General features: G+C 40.5%; 2 protein-coding genes across 4 annotated transcripts in view; both read left to right on the top strand.

Moving 5' to 3' along the window:
- Positions 1-14,436, top strand: part of RABGAP1L (RAB GTPase activating protein 1 like) — a 452,085-nt gene that overhangs the window by 129,452 nt on the left and 308,197 nt on the right. The window lies entirely within an intron of this gene.
- Positions 10,666-11,751, top strand: GPR52 (G protein-coupled receptor 52). Its single transcript, XM_006017707.1, has one exon. The coding sequence runs from the start codon at positions 10,666-10,668 to the stop codon at positions 11,749-11,751; it is 1,086 nt and encodes a 361-aa protein (XP_006017769.1).

Raw genomic sequence — 14,436 nt, 5'->3', positions numbered from 1 at the left:
CTACACACTGAGTAAATAAGACAGTTTTAAACCTGTCTCCTACTAATTTCAGTTTGTGTCCCCTAGTTCTAGTATTCTGGGACTTGGTGGACTTTGTTAGCATGTTATAATGCAAAACTATTCAAAAGTTTAATACTCTATAACATCAGACTAGAAATAATACTGATATTGAAGCAGCTTCCCTTTCGGCTGCCTTTGGTTGACTATAGTGCACAGCTGGGCAGGTCTGCAGGTGGCTAGAAAAGCATTAAGCAAGATGTTGCCTGCTGAGATGAGCTGGTAGAGAGTTGAGTTAATATGCAAAAGTTAGACAGATTTGTTTTTTGTCCTTTCACATCAAAATGGACTTAAAAGTATATTGAAGACATTTTTAAAAAATTATCAGCTTTTCAGTTGAGACCTTTATGAGGATATAGAGAATTATTCCATATACAACCCCTACAGTTATGCCTTATACAACCTCTACAGGAGCCTAATTTTACTGTATTTCCAATGCCTGACCAAGGTGTCCAAGCATATTCTGCAATGGGCTGCACAGAGGCTGCTTACTTGCTCTCCTCCTATGCTTACTATGGTATAAGCTCAAACCCTTCATTCATTTGCATTAATATTCACATTCTACTGACACATCCTCAACAGCATGAGGAAGCTTCCTATGACCATGTCACCAAATAACAAGTAACAAAAATTCTGCCATTTTTTCTTTTTCTTTTTTTTAGTCACAAAGGACAGTGGGGTGTGTTATATTGCGAAGTGATTTTTTAAAAAAAGCTAGAGAACCACTGGTTTAAAGAACAGGAAAAGAGTGAATGAATTTATCACACGTAAAAGGGAAATATTTCACCTGCTGGACTCCCTGAAAAGTAATGTCGCTGTTTAAGAATCCATAGTTTGTGTTCCATCTGCCCTTATTCATTTACTCCTGACTATGTGATTTGGATGAGTTAAAATACATTTGCCTGTATGTTTATGTGTATGTTAGGTTTCACATTAGGAAACTGCACACTCAGGTGTAGATCCACTGTATAATCTAAGTACCTCATTTGAATTACTGAGGTAGACTGCTAAATATGTAGCTGCAGGGGATTCTCTGTCGGTGGGTGTAGGAGGAAATATTCCATCCCAAGTAGTGAATCTAATTGGCTTCAAACCTGTATTTGACAGCTCTCTGATTTCAGAGTGCATCCTGAAACTGATAGTAATGGCCTTGGGGTCCCCTGTAGTTCCATATATATCTAAATAAAATATATGGAACTACAGGGGACCCCAAGGCCATTACTATTAGTTTCAGGATGCACTCTGAAATCAGAGAGCTGTCAGATACAGGTTTGAAGCCAATTGTGTGCGTGTCCCAAATATATGGGAAACTCTTTTTTTTCCCAACTTTTTTTTCTTTCTCTGTATGTGTTTGACCTGAGGTTACAGCCCGTTGTGTAGCAGAGGGTTTCCCCTTGGTAATTTTTTTTTTGATGTTAGGTATCATTTTTGGCAGGTTTTCCATGTGGTGTGATGGAGTAGTAAATACCTTTGATAATTATGGGCGTATCCCACTTATTGCCAACACCATATCTGGGTGAGTGACTGGAACTAAATATAGAGTGTATTATGTGTGTATATGTATTTGTGTGTGTGTGTGTGTGTGTGTGTAAGCCATGAAGTAGAAATCATGTCCCTCCTGAGAAGACTTCAAATCAGGCTTCTCAGCTGATCACATTTTTTCATTTGGTTTTCTATCAGTTCTCAAATTTTCAGGAGCTACTCAGGAGTTTGACAGGTTTGACAAGTTCTGTTTATCCAGGTGATTTGTTAATAGATCCAAAGACTCCCTGACAGCATAGGCATTGTGTTGGGAGGGCATCTGCCCCCCCTGTGATTTCTGTACCGATAACAGGGTACAGAGCATGGGGCTGCAGCCTGTCTGGAACCAGGGCCTGGCAGCAGTGGGGGTGGTGGTGGCAGTGCAATTTCTGCGCCAACAGTGGGGCATGGGGCTGCAGCCTAGCTGGACCCAACACCTGGCAGCAGTGAGGGCAGTGGCAGTACAGAGTTGTGCCCCCCACCACTGTCAGTACTTACGCATCACCTATGCCTGATAGTAACAAGCAGTTTTGCAAAAAAAAAAAAAAAAAAGTCTTTTCAGAGTCAGCAGGTGGAGAAAATATGGGACAGTGAGGTGGGTGAGAGATGCTTGACATAGAGAAGAGAATGAGGTGATAGGTGAGGTGATTTGGATGCACCCTGAAGACAGGAAAGAACAGGGGGTTAAGTCTGACACTGTAAAAGGGAAGGTATACATAAAAACAATCTAAAGATCTAAGGACAGCTGTAAGGTTACTTTTGGAACCACAAACAGGAAAAATGGCAGAGTAAATATCAAGAGAAGGAACAGAGTTGAGAAGAGCAGAAGGAAAAAGGATGTTAAGGGATTGGGGGAGAGAAGTGATGGAAGGGAAGGAGAAATTTGAGGTCAGGGTAAAGAAAAGAAAGGTAAGATTAAAAAGTCATTGGACTTGATAAATGGCTTCTGGATTAAATGGAATGACCTTATGACAGGGTTGTCCAAGTGGTATCCCACAGGCCACATCTGGCCCCTGAAGGGTTAACTTGTGGCCCTCAGGCTTCCTGATCTGGGCACTGTTCCCTACCCTGCTCCAGCTGCTGCTGTCACCAGAATCAACAGGCTCGTTTTCCTGCTTCTGCTGCCTGCCCTTATGCAAGGGGGTAGACAAGGCAGCATGGTCCGTGGGAACCCATGGTTTGGGGTGACCTGGAGACTCTACGTAATGTGGCATAGAGGTATTGACATGGTGTGGTGGTGGGGGGACCATAAGGTTCAGTGTTCAAGACACTGGCACAGTGTTGGGAGGCGTGTTTTGGCACAGCATGTGGGGCAATAGCATAGTGTAGTGGGGGGCACCTGCCTGCACATCATGCCTGCATGCCTTCCCCCAGTGCAGTGGGGGAAACCAGGGGGTATTCTGCCTGCACATCGTGCTTGCTGGACACTCCAAAGCTGCACAGTCTTGGCCACTGATATATGGGAAGTTCACCTGAATGGTCTGGTGGTCCTTCTGGATTTGAATTCTGTTAAGATCAGTATGTTCACAGCTAGAGAGGAAATAGACATCTGGGCTAATGGGGCACTAAGGAAGTAGGGCTGTGTGAGGCTTTGGACAGAGCTTTGGATCTGGAGAAGCTAAAGACACTTTGGGGTCCGAAGCAGCACATCTGGGGCGAAGCCGTGGCTGCATTCAGCTTCCCTAAGCGGTTTCATAGATTTCATAGACATTAGGGCTGGAAGGGACCTCGGAAGATCATCTAGTCCAGCCCCCTGCCCAAAGGGCAGGAAGTCAGCTGGGGTCATAGGATCCCAGCAAGATAAGCATCCAGTTTCATCTTGAAGGTGTTCAATGAAGGCGCTTGAACCACCTCCGGTGGCAGGCTGTTCCAGACCTTGGGGGCTCGGACAGTAAAGAAATTCTTCCTTATGTCCAGCCTGAAACGATCTTGAAGTAGTTTGTGACCATTCGACCTCGTCATCCCTTGGGGCGCTCTGGTGAACAAATGTTCCCCCAGATACTGGTGGTCACCCGTGATAAACTTGTAGGTGGCCATCAGATCACCCCTGAGCCTGCGCTTTTTCAGGCTAAAGAGCCCCAGGACTCTCAGCCTGTCATCGTAGGGTCTGCTTCCCTGACCTCTGATCATGTGCGTGGCTCTTCTCTGGACTCTCTCAAGCTTCTCCACATCCTTTTTGAATTGTGGAGCCCAAAACTGGACACAGTACTCCAGCTGCGGCCTCACTAAGGCCGAGTACAGGGGGAGAATGACGTCCTGGGATTTGCTTGAGAAGCATCTATGGATGCAAGCCAGCGTTTTGGTCGCTTTACTAGCCGCCGCATCGCATTGCAGGCTCATGTTCATCTTCCAGAGCTTCCAAAGTGCTTTGGAGCCACCTTGGAGATCTGGCCATAGGGTATAATGGGGAAAGAATAAAATATCTATAACTTTGTTGTTTTTTGTCCAATTTAGATGAATTTATCAGGGGTGATAGACTCTGCAGAGAGCATGATGTCTGCCAAGTTTCAAGAAGATGGGTGCAGGAGTTTGGGGGGAACTGCACCCCAAATTCTTGAAAGCAAAACTCCTGTCACGTCTATGTGTTTTGACACAGGGGGGTCAAAACTGCAGGGCTGGTAGCTCTTACTGAGTCCACAAAGCCTGCCAAGTTTCAAGGAGATCGGTGCAGGGGTTTGTGGGGAACTGCCTCTCAAGGGGGTTTCTGGGGCCCTGCCCCCCTAGCTGCTGACAGGCGAAACTCGTGCCATGGGTGCTTGTGGGACTGACTGTCTCTGTCTTGGGGCGGGGAGGAGGGACACTACTGCAGGCCTGGCTCCTAAGCTACTGTGTTACCAGTTACCAATCAATCATGATTCACTCAGGGACCACCTCAGTACACAGGACCTAGCTAATGTATCCAGTTAATTGCCATCAATTAGCACCTACAAAACCAGGCTAAGGAGAGGAAAAAAGACAATCAGCTGCCCCAAGACAGACAGTCAGTCCCACAAGCACCCATGTCACGAGTTTTGTTTGTCAGCAGCTAGGGGTGCAGGGCCCCAGAACCCCCCTGCACCGATCTCCTCCACAGCTGGCAGGCTTCATGGGGCCACCACCCCTGCAGCTGTCACCCCACTGCACCTTAACACACACAGGTTCATCCATGGCACAAGTTTTGCTTGTCTGCAGCTTGAGGTGCAGTTCCCCCCAAACCCCTGCACCGATCTTCTTGAAACTTGGCAGGCTTTGTGGCCTCAGTAAGAGCTACCAGCCCTGCAGTTTTGACCCCCCTGTGTTGTAACACATAGACGTGACAAGAGTTTTGCTTTCAAGAATTTGTGGTACAGTTCCCCCAAAAGCCCTGCACCAATCTTCTTGAAACTTGGCAAGCTCTGTGGCCTCATCAGGAGCCACCACCCCTGCAGTTTTCACCACCCTGTGGTGTGACACACAGCCGTGACATGAGTTTGGCTTTCATGAATTTGGGGTACAGTTCCCCCCAAGCCCCTGCACTGATCTTCTTGAAACTTGGCAGGTTTCATGCTCTCAGGAGAGGCTACCATCCCTGCAAGTTTTATCCAAATTGGACAAAAAACAAAATTATAGATATTTCATTGATTCCCCCATTTTACCCTATGGTCAGATCTCTGAGGTGGCTCCAAAGCTTCGGAGCTGCTTTGGCCAGATCGAGGCGGAAACCCGGTCTGGAGCTCCGGATTGGATCACTGTCTTCCGAAGCGGCCGGATCTGAAGCCGGATCAGATCGCTGTCGACTCACACAGGCCTATAAGGAAGCCAATTGAAGGGAAACCTGAATTAAGGAAGAAAATATTTAGAAAAGGAAAAGCTACAATTTAATAGAAAGCAAGTAAACTATTAAAATTAAGTGTTTTAGGAAAAAAAATGAATATTGCTGCCTATTTGGCCCACCTGGTTAGTCCTTGCAGGAACGTTTGTTTTAGGTGGAGAGATTAACAGTGGAAGTCAGATGTTTCTTAGGTACATTCCTGTTTGTTTATACAGTATGTATGAAGACCTCGTTGAACAAAGTAAAGAGACACAGCAGATAGTTTCCTTGCTTGCAGTTTCCAAGTCTGCCACTCTGGCAATTTTGTGCCCATGAAGCTGTTTCTGGTTTCACTTTGGGTCATACTGGCTTCTACTTTTCTTGTTTATTTTTGTCTCCAATAAACACGTAGCTTCAACTAGTCCCAGTACTTTTCAGAACATTCCCAGACTTATTGGTCTAAGCATTTATTTGTATTGTTTTGAGCTGTTTCACTACATACTGATTATTTAAATTCTGCTTGGAAGAGGAATGTTTAATTTACTCATTAGGTTTAAGAAGGTCTGTCACTATAAAAAAGGCTCATTGATGGCACTATACTTCTTGCAGTATAACACTATTTAAAGGGCTGTGTGGGGGGAAGGGAACAAAAAAGGAGACAAGCTTGCCTCCCAACATGTATAAGAACAGAGCATAAGTTACTGCAGATGGTCTGTTATAACTTGAAGTGGTTCCCCTTGAGCAGTTTAGAAAACCATAAAGCAAGTTGGGCCCTTTGAGCATCTGAGGTCAAGAAGTTACTGGCAGCTTTCATCTTGGCTTCTATGGGAAGTAAAATCTGCTCCATCTCTCCCCCCATCCTCCCTCCCACCTCCCCTGAAAATTCTAACTTTTCTATATTTGTATGCTGACTCTTGCCTGGGGGAGAAGATGTATTTGTAATCAGTTCAGTCTGGTTGCTTAATCACTTTTACTATAATTTATGCAACAGAATAATTCTACATGCATTGAATATGGGCCAGTGTGTTGACATTGGTTGCACTTTGTGTTGCATGCTGGCCAATGAGTATATTAGTTAGTATTCTCCTAGACTCCTTTCATAGTGTACAAAATTAAGGGACAGTAGTGGTGCTTATGACATGAACAGGATGCCATGAACAGTAGAAAGTCCTAAGTTTTGACTGTTTTTAGATCAGGTACAAGAAGTGAGGTGGGTTTATCTCTAATAAGTTCCAGCATTTGGAAGGTTAGAAACCACATATTTCAAAACAGTTATGGGGTAATTTTTAAAATGCACTTTTTCATGCTTCATCTTCTGTTAGGTTTGATCGTGGTTAAATAGTTCAGTAAAAATTGCCTAATGAATTTTCTAATTTTAATTATTTTAAAATATTGTTAATGTTGCTTCACTTTTAGTTTGATGTCACTATACTTCACTTCTGGTTTGGTAGTTTGGATTCTGGCTGTGGGGTGGGGAGAGAGGAATAGATTCTGCTGATCTGGTTTTCCTTTCCCAACCTCCACTCCTATGCAGGCACACCTGTTTGTTCGATCCCCTTCCCCTGCAGGAAAGTGGTCCAGGAGAGGAGACCCAAATTTCTTCCAGTAACTTCTCTTTTGATGTAGTTGGACATTATTCAGAGCCAAGGCTAAAGGCTGTATCTGGTCCTAAAACAATGTGTTGCAGAAATTTACAGCAGTGAATGATTGGTATGTCTTTTAAATTACACTAAAATACCACATTTAATTTTTTTTCAATACTTCAAGTGGAGTAATTTGGAAATATCACTGCCAAAATACTGCCAGCACATTTATAGTGTTGCATTTGTGCTCCTTCTGTTCAGAATAGAGTTCTAATCTTTGCAGGTCAGACATTCCTCCTTGAAAACTTGTTCCAAGCAAAACTTGAAATACAAGGTGTTTGACCTGGGAGCAACTGTTGCTAAATTTGGTCTGTGGTTTGTCACAGAACTACAAGAATTAGAATGATTGTAGTTTCTAAAATGTACTGTATGCACCCTCTAATACTGAACTTGATATTTATATTTAGTTGGCCTTTCACCTGGATTTAGGGTGTTTGGTACTTTCAGACCTAAATATAATGAATGTTTGTATTAATATAGGTAGTGCACATGTAAAATGCTGTCTTTTAATCACCATACTGTTTACTTATTTCATGTTAAGGAACTGTAGATCTCAATTATAGTTAATGGGCTCATAATCAGGATAAAAGAGTGAATATATATTAGTAGTGAATTGGGTTTTAATGAATCAACTGTCTGAAAAGTAATTGATATGTTTAGCACTGCTGTGTTCTATTATATTGTCTCAAACCTACTAAAATTATTCTGATGAAAAAAATCTGCATTTTAAAACTGCCTAAAATTGTGTTAAAATTTTAAAAGCATTTTAGCCACCTGTTTTAATTTATTCCATTAAAATCTGCTGTTTAAAAATCCCTCATTTTCATAAAACATATCAAAGAATTGTTTTATGTTCAATAAGTCTAATATTTAAAAATGATAGATTTCAGATTCACTCCAGGCTTATAATGTGAGAGTAACTTTCTCAGTGTTGCAGTAGGTAATTCAGTGTACTATACAAATATACTGTTCTAAGTTCTCTGCATCTGTAGATAGTAGCCAATTTCAACTCTAAACACACATGCACATTAAGATGCATTAAATTAAATAATGTTTAAGATTCATAGTAAATATATATATTTTTTAGGATTTTATAATTAGCATTGGGCTACCTATCTTGTTTAAAGTGTTCGGTAATTTAACTGATAAGAGATTTCAAAAATATTTCAGACTTACTAATCAAAATAGCATGATATGTTTTTGACTTAAAAATCAGTTTGACTTTATGAAGGTTTAGCACTTATTTGTTTAATAATTAATATGTCTTTCCTGCCGATAAGGATTAGATTACTGCTGACTTGCTTTACCTGGAGAATGTTGTAGTAATATTATAGAGGGTTTTTTTGTAGGATTCAAAGGTGTACCTATGAATAATTTGATAGCTGGCTGATCTGCAGGATATAAACCTATGGAAGTACTAGAAGGGGAGACCCTTTTGGAAGTTCCTAAATGCCTTAATATATTATAGGGATTGGTCAGTTTCATTGTCTCCATTTGTCATTCTTATTCGCAGCTTGCCGTGTAAGGCTATAAGCCTGCATTGTGCCTGGCAACTGTTACCTAGTGACAATTTCAGCTGCAATAGCCATTGGCTGTGCTGTTGATTGGGGTAGAAGGACCGAGTCACCTTTCTAATAGTGAGTTCTTCTGCATCAGCTATGGATAAAGAGGAGGAGCAGACTCAGGTGCAAGCAGTAATTTCGAGAGAGAATGTGAGAAATAGCGACAGCATCTTTCTAAATGCACCACAGTAAACAGGACTTCTATATCAAGCAATTCACCATAGAAGCTGATAAGAATGAACATAGGTGAGAAACGTTGCATTATTGCTGTAAGAAGAAAATTCAGCAAAGTAGTAATTTTTGTAACCTACTATATTGCTTATAAACAGAGGGAATGAACAACCGGCAGTGTTCTGGGATGTTATAAAATCAAAAGGATCTTCTCTTCAGAATGTAGTACACACCAGAAAATTAACTTCCAAAAGAATGCTTTCTATCAAACTGCTGCATCAGAACTGGAGAAAATGCTTTTTTTCTAGAGTGTGAAATTCCTTTGGAAGACACAGCACTGGCTATTAAAAGCATCAGAAAGATGCCCGTACTTCTTAAAGGGACTTTAAGCAAATGCTAGCGTAATATCTGAATGACCTTGGAAACTGTTTTTATTTGGATTGATTCATTCTCACCCGCCTGTTTCCTAACCTCGGGAACGCTTGGATTAAAGATTGTTTTACTATTATAGGGGGCTTTAAAAACAAGACTATATACACTTAGTAACCTACCTAATGGTCCCTGCATTAATCAAGCATTTATTTAAATCTGAACATAGAAGAGGCTTTCTTTTAACATATGTCTGCTCCATAGCTGCAAATATAATGAACAAGGTAATGTCCTGCTATATTAGAAGATTTGGTTTTTCAAGCAGTGATTTATTATGCTAATTGTCTAATGAAAATAGAAAGATGAACCTAGAAGATGAAGCTGAGTGACAGAATAATGGAGTAGTAAACAATGGCAGATTTTCTAGTCAAATCAGCATTTCATTAGCTTCGCAGCTGAATGCAGATGGAAGTTTCTGTTCTCGTATGGGGCTTTTGTGAAACAATTCAGGTGTTGCTACAAAGCTAAGGAATAACATGGCTATACCTGTAAACTTCACTGTACTGTTTCACTGTAGCAGGTGTGGCATAATTTCTAAAGAAAATTATTTTCAATGATCTTTGCTGAAATTAAATGCAAGAAGATTTTATTTTGTCTGTTGGGATCTTGGATTATGCTGCTGACGCTGACATTGAAATGGACCGTAACTGTTCAAAGAGCTGGGAATATTGACTTAAAGCTCCAACATTTATTCTTATTTTTTTTTCTTTAATTTTTAACTGATTATATGTGGTCTTTTTCACTGTACATTAGATATATACTTTCCTTTCTGGGAGTTGAGACAAAGCTGGTTCACCCCACACTCATCACCCTCCAAATAAAATTCATTGTCTGTACCCAAATACTGGTGAGTCTGTTGGAATTAACCTTGACAATAATGTTTTCCTTACCTATCTAGTAAATACCATAGATGAGAGAGAGAGTATCATCTCCTGAATGGAGCCAAAAGAGACAGCATAATACAGTGAACTTTTTCCTGGGGTTCCCAGCCAGTCTGTGATTTTAAATGAGCATAAAACATAAATTATTTTATAATAATTACTGATTCAGGAAACTTTGAGGTTTTTTTTCCTTTTATATTTTTCTATTTAATTCCAAAGGAACTGACTTCTCAGGAAAATAAACATCCCCATAATTTTTTTTCCCCAGGCAGTTGACTTTTTATTTCCTCTGTTTTGTTTAGTTTTTATTTCTATCCTCCACAAGTACAGCATAAAGTACCTGCTTTCTGTAGAAGTGCCTTGTGTTTGCTAAAGATGGATCGCGATCACTGGAGGAAGCTGATCAGTGGCCTTTCTTCTCCTCCTTTCTGGCTTTTTTCTTTCCTTGAAGCTAAGGTGTGTCAAAGTGATGCACTGATGCTGAAGCGGCACCAACGGCTGTGAGACTGTAACGTCTCAAATGGCAGCATCCACAAAAAGAGATCTTGAGACACTGAAGCAGAGTATAGCTGGTGTTGAGGAAGTCACCTGCTTGCTAGAACTCTGATTGCAGTGTTCCCAGATTGCAAACAATGAACCAGTCCAGATGGATTGAATGGAAGACTCTGAATATGAGCAGTAGCATTGTGAATGTGTCTGAGCATCTCTCCTGCCCTCTTGGTTTTGGCCACTACAATGCAGTTGATATCTGCATCCTTGAGACGGTCATTATTGTTTTGCTAACATTTTTAATTATTGCTGGTAACTTAACTGTTATATTTGTCTTTCACTGTGCTCCACTTTTACATCATTATACCACCAGCTATTTTATTCAGACCATGGCCTATGCTGATCTTTTTGTTGGAGTTAGCTGTTTGGTTCCTACCTTGTCACTGCTTCATTATTCTACAGGTGTTCATGAGTCCTTGACTTGTCAAGTTTTTGGATATATCATCTCTGTGCTGAAGAGTGTCTCTATGGCATGTCTTGCATGCATCAGTGTGGATCGTTACCTAGCTATTACAAAACCTCTCTCCTATAATCAACTGGTTACACCTTGTCGATTGCGAATCTGCATCATTTTGATTTGGATATACTCTTGTCTGATCTTCTTGCCTTCCTTTTTTGGATGGGGAAAACCTGGTTACCATGGTGATATTTTTGAATGGTGTGCTACTTCCTGGCTCACCAATGCCTATTTTACTGGCTTTATTGTATGCTTACTATATGCTCCTGCTGCCTTTGTCATCTGCTTCACATATTTCCACATCTTTAAAATTTGTCGACAACACACCAAAGAGATAAATGACCGGAGAGCTCGTTTCCCTAGCCATGAAGTGGATGCTGCTGGAGAGACTGGGCACAGCCCTGACCGTCGCTATGCCATGGTTTTATTTCGGATAACCAGCGTGTTTTACATGCTGTGGCTTCCTTACATCATATACTTTCTGCTGGAGAGTTTTAGGGTGCTGGAAAATCCAGCACTTTCCTTCTTAACAACATGGCTTGCTATAAGCAATAGTTTCTGTAACTGTGTGATATATAGCCTCTCCAATAGTGTTTTCAGGCTGGGACTCCGGAGACTGTCAGAGACAATATGTTCATCTTGTATGTGTTTAAAAGACAAGGATCTACGGGACCCAAAACCTAGAAAACGAGCTAACTCCTGCTCTATTTAAAAAAAACAAAACTGGGACGACTAATCAAATGCAGTTTGACGTTGGGTTTGGGTAGTATTTGATATATCTGGAAATTTGCCACAACAGAAATATTTACTTGAATTGTTTGCTATGAAGTGGGAGAGGTTTAAAACTCATTTGTAAAAAGGAAAAGGCTGCTATAAAAAGGGCATCAAAGGGATACACACATTAATTGTGAAACTAGGAAAATGGGATGAGAGAAGTTCAACAGAGAAGATTAAGAAAAGTCAATATCTCAAATCTTCCATAGGGCATGAAATAACTGGCACATCAGAGTAGGTCCCTCTTAGGAAAAATAGGTGATTTACTGTTTATATTTTCCCTTGTAGAGAAATTGTCAGATATGTGGCCGAATATACAGTAGCCTCTTGCATTAAAATATACTTTTTTAAAGCATAGTAAGTGGCTGTCCATAAATTATCTCCTTAGAGGATTCTTAATGTTGCAGCTTAACAATCAGCTGCACTTTGTCTTTGCTCATGTATTGTACTATTTTCTGTTATACAAATAATTGGCTAAAGTTACATACAAATTAAGCTGTTGGGCACGCTTTGTGGATAAAATTACAGTTTTTTTGTCTTCTGTATTTTTGGTGTAACCACCACAAACCCTACTCCCCCACCTCCCTCTCCCCCCTTTCCATTTTTCATGCCGTCCTTCCCTGGGTCCCATCATGTAGAAATGACTTGGGTATGAAGGAAACTATAGAATAAACTTCATTTAAAATTATTTCTTCCTTGAAAAAGAAATGTCCCTTTGGCTAGTTGGAAGATTGCATTCACCCTGTTCTATTGACTTCTGTAAACTTTAATTCTTTGGATCCAAAAAAATTAGCACACAGTATTGATGTGATGTCCTTTAGGATATGCTAAAGCTTTTTCTTGATCAGCTCCACAAGTAATCCTAATGCAAATAGTATAAGGGAACATAGCAGCGTGACATCACTGCTTACTTAGTGAATTAAAAACAAAAATGAAAAGAAAATACTTTTTCTGTGGGGTCTAAATAGCTTACTGTTGTAGCTGCCAATCTTTTGTGTGAACCTAGCTTGCACATATTGTATTTTTTTAAAAAAGAAAATGTAAATGATGTGGTCTGTGCCTAATGTTTTCCTAGCACATGGAATAGGTCAATGCTATTTTAAGTCTACAGGATTAAAAAAATGTTATTTGCTTTAAGAGAAACACTTTTGTGCAGTTGTTATAGGTATTTATTAGACAAGTGTTCTTAGAGGAGATGGGGAAACCATTTAGTATCAAATACAGGTAAGAACCTCAGTATTTCCTTTCCTTTCAGGTTCACTGATTAAATAAAATATATTTTGCAAGGGCGCTACGTGAGTTTGTGTAATAAATTGCTAGGGGTTCAGATACAGCATGGCAGGCAGTGAAATACTTAATGTTGTTTTTGACCCAAGTGTCATTTTCTCTGATGGTTGTTTGTTTAGATTTTTTTAAAGGCCCAATTATAGAATGTTGGTCCTTTTTAACAGCTGCACTATGATTCCTTCTTTTACCAAAATGCATATAATGAAATTGTGCCTATGACTTTTCATAATGGAAGCCAACACTACTGGCTTGATTCCAGTAGTCCCTTTTAAAAACATGTATGAATTGTTTTGATGAGGTGGTACTGAACCCCTGTACATTTTTAAAACTGTAAGAAAGTTGAGAAAAATAAACAGAATAAACTAGTATTATGTATATCAAAACCAGGCTTGCCTTTAGTTCCCTGATGTTTTGTCGTGTTCTTATTGGAAATTCTACTGGGTTAGAACTCAGGACTTAACAATTAAAAAAAAAAGTCCTTAGTACTTACTTTGTTTTGCTTATGTACCTCTGTCTCATTGTCTGTGGTATCATATAATAGTTAACAGAATTAAATGCCACTTAGAACACATGACTAGCTAAGATGTTGATGGTTATTGATGATAGATAATCCACATAAAGTGGGAAAAGGAATCTCTTGTCTTTACCTCACACAGGTCATAGCTTTTTGTAAAGAACTAAGTCTTGTACTTCTGAAAATTCCATCCACTGTTTTCAGAAGAGGACTGAAGTAGCTTAAGAGCCTTAGTATAATTTTCAAAACTGACTTAGGATTGCTTAATATAAAAATGGTTTGGTGGTATTGATATATCAATGACGTTATCCTGGCCAAGCCATCTAATGAAAATGCAGTTTATACAAGCAAGAGTGCTTTTGGCTGCCAGCACTTAAATCACGCTTAAATCAGGTTCCCAAATAGAATAAGATCTGCCAGAAAAATAATTCTGAAATAATTCTGATAGCATAAATGTGGGTATGGACAGCCATGGATTTGAAGTGTTCCAAATCCTCAAGTGTTTCAAATTTGGTGTGCTTGATAGGCCTGTATGAAGTGGCTGGTATTCGCTTTGGATTTGGATTCAGCCGATTCGGGGGGCAGTGATTCAATTCAGTGATTCAAATGACTGTCCTGAATTGATTCAGCTGAATCTGCTTTAGAGATTCAGCTGCTGCTGAATCAGCTGAATCTCTGAATCACACAGGCCCTGCCTGGCCCAGCTCCTGGCTCTTTGAAGGAAAAAAAAGCCCCCACTCACTGGCTGCTCCCAGGAAGGGGGCGATCCCCGCTGCACCCCACTGCCCAATGCTGCATGGGGGGCTCTGTCACAAGCCCTCC

Source organism: Alligator sinensis, unplaced genomic scaffold, assembly GCF_000455745.1.
Source record: "Alligator sinensis unplaced genomic scaffold, ASM45574v1 scaffold31_1, whole genome shotgun sequence".
Lineage (NCBI taxonomy): Eukaryota > Metazoa > Chordata > Crocodylia > Alligatoridae > Alligator > Alligator sinensis.
The sequence above is the reverse complement of the archived record's forward strand: the minus strand, read 5'-3'. Positions and strand labels throughout refer to the sequence as shown.